This window comes from Trachypithecus francoisi, unplaced genomic scaffold, assembly GCF_009764315.1.
Source record: "Trachypithecus francoisi isolate TF-2019V2 unplaced genomic scaffold, Tfra_2.0 Lachesis_group14, whole genome shotgun sequence".
NCBI lineage: Eukaryota > Metazoa > Chordata > Mammalia > Primates > Cercopithecidae > Trachypithecus > Trachypithecus francoisi.
The window spans coordinates 2,028,514-2,043,732 of NW_022681459.1; the positions used below are offsets into that span (position 1 = coordinate 2,028,514).

At 40.6% G+C, this 15,219-nt stretch overlaps 1 protein-coding gene across 3 annotated transcripts in view; it reads left to right on the forward strand.

Annotated features, from left to right (window-relative positions):
- The first annotated feature begins 293 nt into the window (after nucleotides 1-293).
- Nucleotides 294-15,219, forward strand: part of USP25 (ubiquitin specific peptidase 25) — a 145,837-nt gene continuing 130,911 nt past the window's right edge. For all 3 annotated transcript variants that reach the window (XM_033232183.1, XM_033232184.1, XM_033232185.1), the window contains exon 1: nucleotides 294-778. In XM_033232183.1, the coding sequence (XP_033088074.1) occupies nucleotides 734-778 (45 nt within the window). In that variant the 5' untranslated portion in view covers nucleotides 294-733. The remainder of the gene's footprint in view (nucleotides 779-15,219) is intronic.

Genomic DNA, 15,219 nt, shown 5'->3' on the forward strand with positions numbered 1-15,219 from the left:
TCCGACAAGCCCTGGGCTCAGGCAGGAACACTGCCCTCCGGCCTCCAGCCGCGCTTGGCGAAGCCCAGCGCCCGCGTCGCGCAACCTGCCGCAGGGGCGGCTCCCGGGCCGTCCAGCCGGGCGCGCCCTCGCCCCACCCGGGAACGCCGGCCCGCGCCGGGAGGGGCGGGGCTCCATGGCGGCCCCGCCCCGCCCCGCCCCGCCGCCCGGAGGGTCACAATGTAGGGTTAGGGCGGCCGGCGGGCGGGGCTCTGCGGGGGAGGAGCCGCTGGGCGGGGGCGTGGACGGCGCGTGGGGGAGGGGAGGGAGGAGGACTCACGGAGGGAGGACAGCGCCATTCTGGGCGGCCGCTCCCTCCGTCCCCTCTCTCCCTTCCCTAAAGCGGCCCGCGAGCCGCCAGCGAAGGAGCGCGCGAACGCGTGACGCCGCCCGACTGGCTCGCGCTCTCTCGCGCCCCGGCGTCCTCCGCCCGCTCATGGCCCGGGCCGCCGCGGACGAGCGGCGCTGAGGCGGGCCGCGTGGAGACGTGGGGCGGCCGCCGTGGCCCTCGCAGTCGGCGCTTCGCCGCCTGCCCGCGGTGCCCGCGCACGCCGGCCGCCATAGCCTTCGCGCCTGGCTGGCGGGGGCGCTGTCCTCCCCGGCCGTCCGCGCCGCTCCCTGGAGCTCGGCGGAGCGCGGCAGCCAGGGCTGGCGGAGGCGCGAGGAGCCGGGCGCCGCCGCCGCCGCGGGGGCCATGACCGTGGAGCAGAACGTGCTGCAGCAGAGCGCGGCGCAGAAGGTGAGGCGAGCCGGCGGGCCCCCACTCCTCCTTCCGACGAGCTGTCTTTCCCCGCCGCGGCCGGGCGCCCCGGCCTCGCCGCCGCCGCCGTCCCCGGCTTCCTCCACCGTCACCCCCCGCCCCTGCCCATCTCCTCGGGGGCGTCGCGCCCAGTGCCCAGCTGCGTGTGGGAAGCAGAGTGTAGTTTGGGGGCTTCAGTCCACTTCCTTCTGCCGATTGTTCTCCCGTAGCAGACGGTGCCAGGTATTGAGAGCGACCCTCACATTCCCACAGTGTTCTGTGTGGCTTCTTAATGAAACTTTATTCTCTCCCCTTAAATAAGAAAGAATAGCCAGTTGTCATCTTTTCTGAACCCATTTTGTCTTTCGAAGGTAGTAGTGTTACAGGCCTGCTGTTTTGCAAAACGGTCTCCACCAAAATCGAATTACCTGCCTTGCGGGGCAGGCGTGTTGACCAGGTGGACTCTAGAAGTACGTGGTTTGCTTGGTTTCTTTTCCTTTTAAGGTTTCCCTTTTTTCTTCTTCTTCTTTCTGCTTTTTTTTTTTTCTTCAATATAGTAACTGTCCCCAAGAGAGGAAACCTTTCTGGCCATGTTATTCCAGAAATCTTTTGTCCCCTAAGTTTGACCTTGTTCCTTCGTTCACTCTTTACTCTTGCAAGCATCAGTCACACATTCAAATGGTCACTCACTAAAGAAAACCATTTAAGAAAAACTGTGAAGCTTTATATCTTTAAAGTGAATAGTGAGAGATCTTTCTGCTATTTTAGACTTTGCTTTCAGAATCTTAAGTGCACTATCATGGCTTGCACCATATTCTGAAGAGTAGTTGGCCATAATTTAATTTTTTTTAATTTTTCATTTGTGTGAAAAGCATTTTGAGCAAAAGGGTCAACCGTGCCTTAGTCGTGTTGGAATTACGGGGACAATTAGGGTTTACTGTGATCAACCACCAGAGTTGTGTTTGGTTAATCTGGGTGAGTAATGAATGCCCCACCCTGGTGTAGTTTTGGTGTAGCAATATTCTACCTGTGCTTGACTTTACAATAAGACCTGTTCTAAAATGGGCTGTCTACATACAGCCTGCTAAGTTTTTGCTTTGAGATTATTTTTAGAATTTTATGATACTGCTTTAAAGTAGTCGAAGATACTCAAGAAGTTTGGAAAGCAAGGATAGTGCATTGTTATTTTAGGTACGTTGGGAAAGTTGTTTTTGAGACTCGTATGTTAGTTGATATTACTGGTAAAGTTAGAAGGATATTGCACACTGCACTTTATTTACGGTGAAATAATTCAAGACTTAATAATGAGAGTTTAAAAGAGTTTACTTCCTAATCCTCCCTATTCTATTTTGAATACCTTCAAATTTAGTTTTTAAAGACTTAAGGCTTAGGAAAGACCACATGGTCATGTGAATACTAAGCACTGTTTAATATGTATGGTACCATTTGTTTATAATTGTCTTCAATGTTGAATATTAAAGTCTGTTTCAAAGTGAGAAATAACGAATTTTTCACATCTCCTAAGTTTGAACAACGGGAAGAACTTTGTAAGTTTGGGAATTTTTTTTTTTCATTTGATTTTGACTAAACGGCATTAAATAACTATGCAGGCTCTGTTGCACGGTTCAGAGGTTATGCATAAAATTGTGGAATCGGAAGAATCATGCAGTGAGCTGAGATCCGGCCACTGCACTCCAGCCTGGGCGACAGAGCAAGACTCCGGCTCAAAAAAAAAAAAAAAAAGAATCAAGTTAACGAAAGTGATCTTGGCTGTCAAGTCCAATTTCCTACTTTAATCCCCTCTCCACACAAAGGGAGTAGTAGTTAATTCAGAATATCATTATGATGTTATTTTTAGTATGGGTGTGTTTTAGATCATTTCACTGTTATTGGGGATTTTTTTTAGAGAAACTTTTATACTTCCATAATATTTAGATTGTTTTACAAAAGAAACACTTAAATGTGTTTGCTTTCCATATTAATATACGATTGCTTTATTACTCATATTAGAACTATTTAAAAATATTTATATGGATATAAATAAACCATCTACCTCAATAAGTTGACAGATTTAAATCCATCAAGCTAGTAACCAGGAAGCGCACTTAAAACTGGTAACTAGGAAGTGAACTTCACACTTAGAAGAAACAAAAGTGAAAGTCTGTTTTTACTCAGACACTTTATGGGTTATCTAAAAGGAGAGGTGTGTAGTGTATATTGCATAGCCAACATTTTAGCCAGTTTTCTTCTCACCTTAAAAAATTGTGTGTACGTATGTGTTTTTAAATTTTAAGTAAATAGCTGTATTTTGGTAGTCGGAATGGTTTCTTATATTTTCAAGAGTTTTTAAACTTTTATTTTGCAGATGGATGTAAGTTTTTTTTTGTTGTTTGCAGCACCACACTACACAAAACTTTCATGGTTTTTTGCTTCACCTATAGAATTCATCAGTCTTTGTCACAATGTAGTATGATAAGGCAAGGGGCTGCCTTTCCCTTTTGATGTGTTCTTTGCTTGATTGCTGGAGTTTGGCCAACCCAGGGACTTATGAGATGCAGTAAAACTGCAGAAAGCTGCTTTTCTGAGGTTTAAATATTTCAGGTGAGGTACAGTTGGCAGCAGATTAGTTAAATCCTGATAATTTTGGTTTTGGACATGTATCTTCAGCCTTTATGCTTCATATTTACCAAAGTATAGGAGGCTTAGATCTCAGAAATTTGATACATAGATTCAAGTTCCAAATGAGGATACTCCATGGCGGCCCCCCCCCCCCCCCCCCCACGCCCCGCAATCTATTTAAGCAGATGAACCAAGCTAATATTCTTTAGGGCAGTTATTATTGGGAGGAGATTTGCTCCCAGGGACCAAATTAATTTCCAAAGTGAAATGAACAGGATACTGTTTACATTAAATGTATCCTTCTGAGTTGAATAAAATATGTTGTTTCACTGTAGGGCTTAGAACAGTTCTTTACACATAGTAGGACTGAGCAAATGTTTGATGAATGAAATAAGTGAATGGTTTCCAAAAGGAATGTAAGTACAGTACTTAGTTTCCTAACCGAATCTTGAAATTTAAAAATTATTAAGAAACAATGAGGCTGGGCGTGGTGACTCATGCTTGTAATTGCAGGGCTTGGGGAGGCTGAGGTGGGAGGATCACTTGAAGCCAGGAGTTCAAAACCAGCCTAGGCAACAAAATGACACCCTGTCTCTTAAAACGGTCAGGCCTGGTGGCTCCCGCCTGTAATCCCAGCACTTTGGGAAGGTGAGGTGGGGGGATCATGAGGTCAGGAGTTCGAGACCAGCCTGACCAACATGGTGAAACCCAGTTTCTACTAAAAATACAAAAATTAGCCGGGTGTGGTGGCACACGCCTGTAATCCCAGCTACTCAGGAGGCTGAGGCAGGAGAATCACTTGAACTCAGGAGGTGGAGGTTGCAGTGAGCCAAGATCATGCCACTGCACTCCAGCCTGGGCAGCGGAGCAAGACTCCATCTCAAAAAACCAAAAAACCAAACCACAACAAAACAGAACAACGAAAGCTTGAAAAAGTGTGTTCATGCTAGGAGAATAGGCAGTGGTAGTGAAAGAATGTGGGCTAGATCTCAAACCACCTTTTTGTCACCTTGGGCAAGTCATTAAGTGCTTCTGAAGGTTCTTTTTAAACATTAGTATGATTAGATATGAGCAACTTCTTTAGATTCGATTGTTTAATGGTCCTAAGCAAGTGTTCTGTATAGGGAGAATAAAAAAGAAATAGTATAGAATGGTGGCAGAGGAATCTCACAGATCTACAGTCAACTTTCACTGAATTCCTCAAAAGATGAGGGTTAGGTGGGAAGGTTGTCATAGATTAAGTAAGTTTAAGAGTTAAAACTTGAAAAACAATGCAGACTGGATTCAGGGTAAATTTCTTAGTTAAAATGACGTGTATTTTCCAATTTAGGATTATCTATACCATGCAGCATTTGATAGTTAACATTACTTAAATCACTTTAAATGTTACATAAAGGGAATATTCTTTATTAGAGATCAGTTGATTATCTTATTATTAGTATAAGACTTGATTTGGGCAGAGAGATAGGTTTCCAGCTATTTATTCCTTTTCTTATTCTTTCCTTTTCACACCTAATTTTGACACGTATACTCACATTGTATCCAGCCTTTTAAATGAATTCACATCATTTCTAATATTCTGTTGATTTTCTTCAATGTTGTATGTATACAGTCCATATCCTTTACAAATACTTAATATTCTGATCTCCTTCTTGTCATTATTTTTACCACTTATTTAAGTTTACAGAATGCTGCTACAATTTATGTTAGTTTCTATTATATATTGTTTCCTTATAATATGGAAATTTTCATATATTTCTAAGTTTTGTAAATGTTTCAAAACTGGATTTAGATGTGGACAATCAAGTCTTTTTTTTTTTTTTTTACAGTGAATGATATTTTGTATGTCAGTAATGTAAGAACCATTTGTACATAAGATATATGAATATTTACTATATAATCTGTGTAAGGCACTGTGCTGAGTCTTCTTACAAACTTTTTTCTTTTAATCTTCCCCACCACCTTATGAAGTGAGTACTATTTTTCTCCTTTCTGTTGAAGCTGAAGAAACAGTATTGGAGAACTGAAGCAACATTTCATCTCGAGTATGTATTAAGGGTCGGATAAATTCAAAAGTCATGTGATACACAAGCCCCTGCTCTTAACCACAATGTTGTATTGTTTTGGCTGTCCTTGAATTCCTGATAAAACCCCATTTGGGCATGTTGCTTTACTATTTTAATGTGTTTCTACATTTAATATAATAAATTTAAACCTAGAATTTGGTATACAATTGGCCTTCTGTGTCCACAGGTTTTGAATCCCTAGATTCAACCAACTGTGGATTGAAAATATTCCGGGGAAAAAAAGCGTTGTTGCATCTGTACTGAACATGTACAGTCTTATTTTGGTCATTACTCCCTAAACAATACAGTATAACAACTATTTATGTAGCATTTACATTGTGTTAGGTATTATAAGTAATCTAGAAATGATTTAAAGTATACTGGAGGATGTGTAGATGTGTAAGTTACAGGCAAATATTATACCATTTTATATAAGAGACTTGTACATTCGCAGATTTTGGCTTCTTTGGGGGTCCTGGAACCAGTCCTCCTTGGATTCTTTAATGAGATTGGTTACAAGGTTTGGTGTGCCTATGAGGGCTATTAAGATAAGGTTACCTCATAAAATGATTCTGTGTTTTCCTGTGCTTTTGGAATTGGTCAGTGTAGGATTATGTTGAGTCATTCAAAATTGATGGTGTGTGATCCTTTTTGATTTGAAAAATTAGATATGGTGCAATTGAAGTACTTGTTACTTGAAGATTTGCTGAACGTGACTGTATCAGGGTTGAGTTGCTCATTTAGAGCAAATTTTAGGTAAAGTTTCCAAATTTTGCTTAGTGTCTTTTAAATTTTCTATGTTTTCTAGGGTCAAATTTTAAGTTTTATAGTTCTATAAAATTCTAAATATCATTTAGGTTTCTGTATTTATCGGTCTAAAGTTTTCTCCTAAATCTGTGTGTGTATGTGTATACATACGTATATAGACATGCCATTTTTTTAGTCTCTATTTGTTTTGTTGTCAATAGTGTTTGCCAGATGCTGATCTTATTTCCTGCTTTTTTTTTTTTTTTGAGACAGGGTCTTGCTCTCTCACCCAGGGTGGAGTGCAATGGTGCAGTCTCAGCTCACTGCAACTTCTGCCTCCCAAGTTCAAGTGATTCTCCTGCCTCAGCCTTCCAAGTAGCTGGGACTACAGGCATACACCACCATGCCCAGCTACTTTTTGTAATTTTAGTAGAGACGGAGTTTCACCCTGTTGGCCAGGCTGGTCTTAAACTCTTGACCCCAAGTGATCAGCCTGCCTTGGCCTCCTGAAGTGCTGGGCGATTTCTCTTTGTATTTTTAATGGATCCAATCCAAACTTGTGTTTTTGTCTTTTAGAATTTAGCCATGCACATATGGTGATAACTGATAAATTTAATCTTTTTATTGTCATCTGATTATCCATTTATTAGTCTTGTTTTCTCCATTCAGTTTTGATGGATAGACCAAATTTTCATTGTATCACCACCACCATGCTTGTTTTTAACGTTTTCTTTTCAATTTTGGTTCTCTTAATTTTAAACAGATATTTTTATAATATAAAATTTTGATAATATAAAACATTAATAACTTTTTTCGATAATATAAAAAATTAACTTTTTTTCCACCCATTTGCCCCAAATTAGGTAAGACATTTTAGCATGTTTTTTCTTTTAATATTCCTAGTTTTGTTGGGATAATATAGAATTGTAATTCTAGGTGATGAATTTTCTTAGTGTTGCAGATGCATTATTAGTGGCTAATTGGTTTTTTTAAATTAATTTTAACTGTATTTTTTGGTCTGTTGTATAATGCTTTTTGATGGCTTGATGTCACTATACTTTTTTTTTTTTGGCAGATAAATTAACTCTGTATTACCTTGTAAGATTTTACTCTTTGTTTTTAAGATTTTCACTAGCATGTGTTTATGTATGTATCTTTTTAATGATCCTGCCTAGGATTTTTGATCTGAAATCTGTGTTCTCAGGAATTTTTCTCCCACTATTTTCCTCTTCTTCATTTAAAACTACATTATTTGGATTTTATACATCACTTATCTTTCTTCCTGGCTTCAAATGTTTCTTCTCTCCCGTTTTGCCGGTATACTGTGATAACTTTTTAGTGTGATTGTCTAGATTATTATTTTTGTAATGCCCGTTCTGTATTTACTACCCTTATATGTGGTCAGTTTACGAAGAGTTTGTTTTTAATAATATACATTTTTAGTTTGATTCTGAAGTACACATAATTGAATTAATTTTACCAGTTGTCTCATGATCAGCTCTTCCTGCAAATATGTTTTCATTTATTTGTTTAAATCGCTTATTTTAAATAATAAACACATGAACCCCCTATTTAAAACAGAAGCTGGAATTTGATAATAACCTATATCCCTTATTCTATCCCTTTACTTTCATTTAAGATTATCATCTTGAATCCTCTGTTCATCTTCCTGTTGATTTGTTGCATCTATATGAATAGCTGAATGTATTTTTTTAATGTTAGTTGTTTTAACTTAAACATTTTAAGACTTATTCCTGCTACAATATGTAGAAGGTTCATCTGTATTTTTAAGTAAGAGTTTTAAAGTTATATTTGCAACATTTTATACCTTTTTTCATCTGTGCTTGAGGTTTGTATATGGTATGAGGTAGGGATACAGTTTTGTTTTATCATATACAGAATGAGTCTCTCATATCCAAAATGCTTGGGGAGCAGAAGTGTTTTGGATTTTGGACTTTTTTTTCCCTTCAGATTTTGGAATATTTATATTTTACTTACCTGGGTTGGGTAAATATCCTAAATTTAAATATCTGAAATCTGAAATAAGCCAGTGAGCATTTCCTTTCAGCATCTTGTTGGTGCTCAAAACATTTAGAGTTTTCAAATTGTGGAGCATTTCTTATTTCTGGCTTGGAGTTTTGGGATGTGTAACCTATAAATGATTTTAAAAATTTCTTTTGTTAACCTTGCTTTATTGAAAAGTTAATGCTGTTTTCCACTGAATTGATATGCCATTTTTGTCATATATACAAAAGTTTAATGCCGAATTTTTTTTTCTCTTTCCTTGACTGATTCTTTTTCATCAATCATTTTGTGAATATCATCCTGTATTCATTGTTGTTGCTTTAGAATAATCTCATACTGGAAAAGAAAGTTCTTTTGACTTTGTTCCTTTTTTTCAGAAGTGATACTTGACTTTTCCTTAGAAATTTTAGAATAATCGTACCAAGTTCTCTCAAATCCTCTGTCTTTTTGATTAATTTGATTGAATCTGTACATCAATTTGGGATTATTAACATCTTTATGATACAGGATGAGCAGGGTATACTTTTATTTTTGTTAGGTCATGTTTAATATCTCTTGTATGGTTTATAATTTAACACAAAATTATTGTACATCTTTTGTTTTAGGTATTTGATAATTTGTGATAACTGTTACATGGCAGTGCTTTTAAAAATTTGTTATTGGTGTATACAAATGCAGCGGTCTTTTGTATATTAATTTTGTATCTAGCCACCTTGCTAAATGTTTCTAATACCTTTTCCAGAGACAATTTTGTACTTTCTGTGTAAAAGATCATATCATGATTAAAAAGTTTTATGTATAATTTCAGTTTTTGTGCATGTACTTTCATTTTAGTCCTGTACTAGCAAATACTTCCAATAATTAGAAGTGATAACAATGAGTATTTTTGTTGTTGCTGATTTAAAAAGGCAGTTACCTGCTTTTGTACCTCATGCATTTCTGAAATATTTACATGTGCTAGTTGTGCAGACTTACAAAGTAGGTTCTGTTTAACTAAAAGATACTGTAGTATTTTCAATTGTGATGCTTGCATGTATTTTTCCTTTGGGTACTGGTGATCTTTGTTTAAGCTTTCACCTTAGATATCTTGGATGTGGTGGTGGAGGGGTGCTGGTAGTTTGTCAGTCTCTTCTCTATCTTCCTAGGAACTGTGAAGTCAGGCAGGGCACTTTTTTCCTGTATTATTCGCCCTCACTAATTTCCTTCTCCAGCGGCCACTCCACAATTGATATCTGCCCTGATGTGCTTAGAGTAAGGTGGCTACGGGGTCTTCTTCCCCTGACACTGGCATAATTTTACTCTCTAATGTCATAGAATTGCTTTAAGCCCTGACTTTTAGCAGTGGCCTGCCTTTTTCCTACAATATAATCATTGATTTTTATTATGTATGAAGGACCAAATTTGGCTTGTGAAAGTGAGTTTAGGAATGTCACTATATAATGTGGGCAAGTAGATGATGTGAAAGTTGAATTTATGAAAGGGTGAGGCCTTGCATTTATTTTGGCAGACTTTAATTTCCAAGGACATCATTCTTGTCATGACATTTTGTTTTATGTATGTGATAAGTAATTTTTCAGTTTTTCTCTTTTTGCCCCTTGATTAACTCTGCTTCAGTACAGACCATCTGCTTTATTTTTAGTTTTTGGTTCTCTGAACTGCTGGATATTTTAAATGTCCAGCAATATTTTCCTTAGTCTTGTTACTATAGGTTTAGATCAGTTTCTTATAATATGGTTTTTGTGGACTGTCTTAATTATCTGTAGTGCTTGCTGAAAGAGCAGACTTGTGTGCCTCACCCTAGACCTATTGTTTCAAGATGTTGAGGGTTGGGCTAAAGCATGCTTAATAAGAATATCAGATTATTCTTCTGTACTTAATATTTGAGGATCACTGGTTGAAGTTAATTAGTATTCTTAAAGATAAAAGTGCCTTTAGCACTGTGTAAATTGACTGCAGGGGTCCTTTAGGGATTGAATTATCACAACACACCAAATTTAATATGGAAGCAGGGTCTTTGAACAGACATTGTTTCTTTTGTTTCGGGTGTTTTCTCTCCATCAGTGCAGCAACATGTTTCCTTGTATAGGAGCCGTGTCCTCCCTCAGGCTTTTCTGGCCAGCGTTTCTATGGAAATGCAAAGCTTCAGGTGGCTAGGTGGGATACTTGCCCCCTCTTACTCCTGGGGGCGCAAATAACTTGAATCGATGCATTAAGGAGTTGGAAAATGATTGTATGTGCTAAAGTTTTAATCTTCCTGTTTCTTTCTGGCCTTTTTTTTTTGGTGTGTGTGTGTGTATTTGTATATGAATAATTCCTATAGGATTTTTCGGGGTGGGGGGGCTAACCATAGCATATGAAAACTTATGAACAACTTAAAGAAATATATTAGTATTTCTATTCTTTGTACCATTTTAGACATGAAATAGAATATTGTCCTGGAAGTTTCCTTTGCTCCTCATTCATACTGTCCCTCTTTTCTACACCACCCCCCACCCCCACACTACTGCTGTCTTGACTTTTTTCAAGTTAATGTTATTGTGGTATGATTTACACTGAAAGTGTGTAATTTGGTGAATTTGGCCATACAGAACATTTCTGTCATTCCACAAAATTTGTCCTGTATCACCTTTCTCATTAATTATCAACACCCTCGTTATTTCAGGCAACTGTTGATCTGATTTTTATTACTGTACATCAGTTTTGGCTGTTCTGTGTCTTCACATAAATAGATTTGTTTATACAAAATTTCTTTTTTTTTCCCTCACATCTGGCTGCTTTTGCTCAGCAAAATGCTTTTGAGATTCAGCCATGTTTTATTGCATGTATCAGTATGTTTCTTTTTACTGCGGAGTAATATTGTATAAATATTCTCACATCTGTGTATTCATATACCTTTTGATGTACTTTTGTTTTTTCCTCCAGTTTTTGACCCATATGTAATGTTACGTGTACATTTGTAAGCAAGTCTTTGAGACGTATTTCTGTTTCTCTTGGGCAAATACATAGGTGTAGAATTGTTGTAATACTAAATTGTTATCCAAATCACTTGTATCATTGTACATTCTTATTAGCAATATAGGAGAATTTCAGGTGGTCTACATTTTTGCCAACACCTGGGGATTTTTAATCTTTTATGTTTTAGCTGTTTAGTGAATACGTAGTGTTAACCTCATTGTGATAGTAATGTTTATTTCCTGAATGACTAATGATTTTGGACATCTTTCATGTGCTTGTTGGCCAGTTTGAGGATGATTTTTTTTAACATTACTTCTCATACATTATCCAGTTTTAACACTCCTACATAATAGCAATCACAATAGCTACATTCTTCGAAGTCTTAAAATGGCAAAAATGTCAGAGATGTAGCTAAAGGTAAAACACTCCAGGACCAAGTGCTAATATGTTCACAGAACAAATTGAGATTGCACAATTTTTTTTGTTTGTTTAAACTAACACCTGATAAAAAGGTGCATTGTTGAAAAATGGGAACTCATTTCTTCATCATGCCTCAAAGTAAATATTAAATTTATCTCTTTAACAATTAATTGCACACATATACAAGAAGTCTTTATGATGCGTATTTTATTACACAGGGTACAAAAATAATTTCACATTTTAATTGGGTTGGAAGTTTGAAAAGAACATGGAGCAGTTGCAGGGGTGGGATGAACTGTGGCGAGGTAAGTAAATTGGACAGAAATTGGGCAGAAAGATATTTCCTTTTTTTTTTTTTTTTACAGTTTTTCATCTGTCTGAAGACAGGGAAGAAGAGGAATCTGAATTGGAAAAACCCCACTATATGTGTTGGGTTTTTGTTGTTGCTATTCAGTCTGGAAATGGGTGCTGTGTGGTGAAGGGTCATTAGGTCATAGGGCAGAATTGTCTGCAGAGCTGGGAGCTACATCCTCATGGAAGTGGGACAGATGTATTGGGGAGGGGTGTGCAGAGAGGAGCCAGGAATAATGTACCATTAGTGGCCAGGACCTGTTATGGTAACACCAATGTGCGAACCAACTGTGCATTCACATATAGAAAAGTTTTGTATCTTAATTCATGCCAGAATACATGCATAATCAAATGTCTCAGTTAAGATGGAGCTACAAAAACACTGGGCTGAAGTTCTGGGGTTTTCTTTGTCTTCGTGTGAGGCCTCTGGACTGGGTCTGGGTGTCTCATCAAGAATGCCCTGAAATTTTCCCATGGGGCCTTGGAGAAAGGCTTTGGAGCTGGGCAGGGCTGAGGGTGAGCATGGAAGAAAGGAAACAGGAAATGGTCCACTACCTCAGGTTTAAAAATCCTCAATTTTTGGAGGGAAGAAGTGACACAATATTTTATCGGTGCCAATTCCCCAGCCAGAAATCTCTAAGGCCAGCAGCGCCTCTGCCCAGGCTTTACTTGCGTTCACTGGGCTCGCTCTGCCTGCTGGGCCCGGCAGGCTGCTCTCGGCTGATCCCCAGCCCAGATCCCACGACCACTGCCACTCCGTGCTCACCCCGTGGTGGGACCAGGTGTACCGCATGTGGCTTCCACAGCTCGACTCCTGCATTCAGACGAGAGGAACGTGGTGGAACCCAAAAACTTGGAGACGCAGCAACCGTGGAGCCCCAAGGGGGTGTGATAGTTTCTGCTTGGGGAGTCCCGCCTGAGGTCTGAGCCACCTGGGAGTGCCTCAGCCCTCTCTTGTTCCTGGCGCTCACAGCTCAGTGAATGGGGATGTGTTAGAACTTGTTTGTTCCTGCTGCCCACGGCTTTGCGAATAGGGGTGTATTACAGCTCTAGTCTGGGGATTCCTGAGGTTTGGGCCCCCAGAGGGGTCGCAGCTCATCCCTCTCATAGTCCAGCAAATGGGAGTGTGTAACAGCTTTTTTCATGCCCACCGCCTGCAGCTCCAGGAGCTGGCCAGGTGCGTGTTACAGCTGTTTTTTTTTCCCGCTGTTCGGCCAGTTCTGGTTTTTTGTCCTGTGACCTAGAATAACGAGGGTACGTGGACACCAGAGAGTGACCAAGGCAGGGAAGAATTGTATTGAGCAACAGAAAACCCTTCAACAATGAGAAGGGATGTGAAGTGGATAGCCCTCTGTGTGAGAGGGGCCCTGAAAGCTGGTAGCCGTCTTTGTAGTTGAATCCAGAATTTTTTTAGGTTTGGAATGAGGAGATGGCTGTAGGTAGCCTTGGAAAAGGCAACATTCAATTGGTTTAAAAGCATTATTCAGAAAGAACCAATTGGGAAAGACGCAAAAAGAAAAGTTTTCACTCCAGCGGTGGACTTTATCTAGAACCAGCAGCTTGGTGTTCAGGCTTTAAACTGTCTTTGGTTTGAAGGTCAGGTTTCACCAGGGACCCGTCCCTGCCTGCCTAGGAATTTGTCTACTGTGGCTATCAGAAACAGCTCTGCACAGGCCTCTTAGGGTCATTGGACACTCTCTTTGCCAATTTTGGTAGCATCATGCAGATTCGCAGAACTGGCTTCTGGGCTTCTTCCCAAAGGAGGCAGGAATTGAAGTCCTTAGAACAGTGGGACTCACAGAACTGACAGTATTTCCATTCTTGCTGGGTGGCGTCAGGAGGAGAGCACCAGTGTACCTGAGCATGTGGAACTGCAGCTGAGTAGCTGTAAGCAGCATATGAGATGACCTTGGTCAGTCCTGTGGTTTCTATGGTGTAAAGTGGGTAGGGGGTCCAGGCCTTTGGGGTTACAGAGATCAGAGCTGCTCCCTCAGGTCATGGGGGTCTTGTGCTAGGAGGTATGGTCCTAGGGCTGTGTGAACATTGGTGGGGTTTGGTGTTGTCATTAGCTTATTTTTGTCCATCTTGGTGTTGGCTTAGGCAAACCTTAGGGTCTGCAGTTTTTTTGTTGTTGCTGTTGTTATTTTTGAGACAAAGGTCTCTGTCACCCAGGCTGGAGTGCAGTGGTGCGATGTGGCTCACTGCAGCCTCTGCTTCCTGGGTTCAAGTGATTGTCGTGCCTCAGCCTCCCAAGTAGCTGGGACTACAGGTGCACACCACCAGGTCTGGCTGATTTTTATGATGGGGTTTTACCATGTTGGCCAGGCTGGTCTTGAACTCCTGACCTCAAGTGATCTTCCTGCCTTGGCCGCCTAGGGTCTGCAGTGTTGTTTTGTTTTGATATTGAGGCAGAGTTTCGCTCTTGTTGCCCAGGCTGGGGTGCAGTGGCACAATCTCAGCTCACTGCAGCCCTCGTCTCCCGGGTTCAAGCGATTCTCCTGCCCCAACGTCCTGAGTAGCTGGGACTACAGGCACCTGCCACCACGCCCGTCTAATTTTTGTATTTTTACTAGAGACGGGGTTTTGCCATGTCGTCCAGGCGAGTCTTGAACCCCTGACCTCAGGCCCACCCACCTCAGCCTCCCAAAGTGCTGGGATTACAGGCGTGAGCCACTGCACCTGGCCGGGTGTGCAGTTTTTGGATGAAGGTAAATGCTCTTCCAAGCATTTCTTGCATGAACAGAAGAGTGGGTAGAATTCTCTCAGTTTGCTGTCTAAAGCAAGAGGGCTGACTAACCACTTTAGGGCTGCTGCCTCTGCCCCCACCACCACCCTACACCCTCTCTTTCTCCTCTTTCCTATTCTCCCCTCCCTTCTCCCTCCTCCTTTTCCTGAGTGCTGATGCTGTTCTTCCTTAAGCTTCTAAGCTGGGGGTCTTTTATGGTGTGGGTGAGGAAGGTGTGGGAGGCAGGCAGGGGATGTTGCAGGAGAGCTAGTAGGAACCCAGGGCTTCTGTCTTTTACTTATTGACCGTTTTTATGTCTTCTTTTTAGCATGTTAAGATTATTTCCCAATTTCTTAGTTGGGTTATCTTCTTGCTGTTGACTTGTAGGAATTCTTTATATGTTGGGTGTGTTTTATCATGTGTATGTAATTACAAATACTTTCTCCCAATGTGCGGCTTGTATTTGTATTTTCTTAACAGTTTCTTTGAAGTTGAAGTATTTTAATATTGATTGTTTAATTTACTTTTATGGT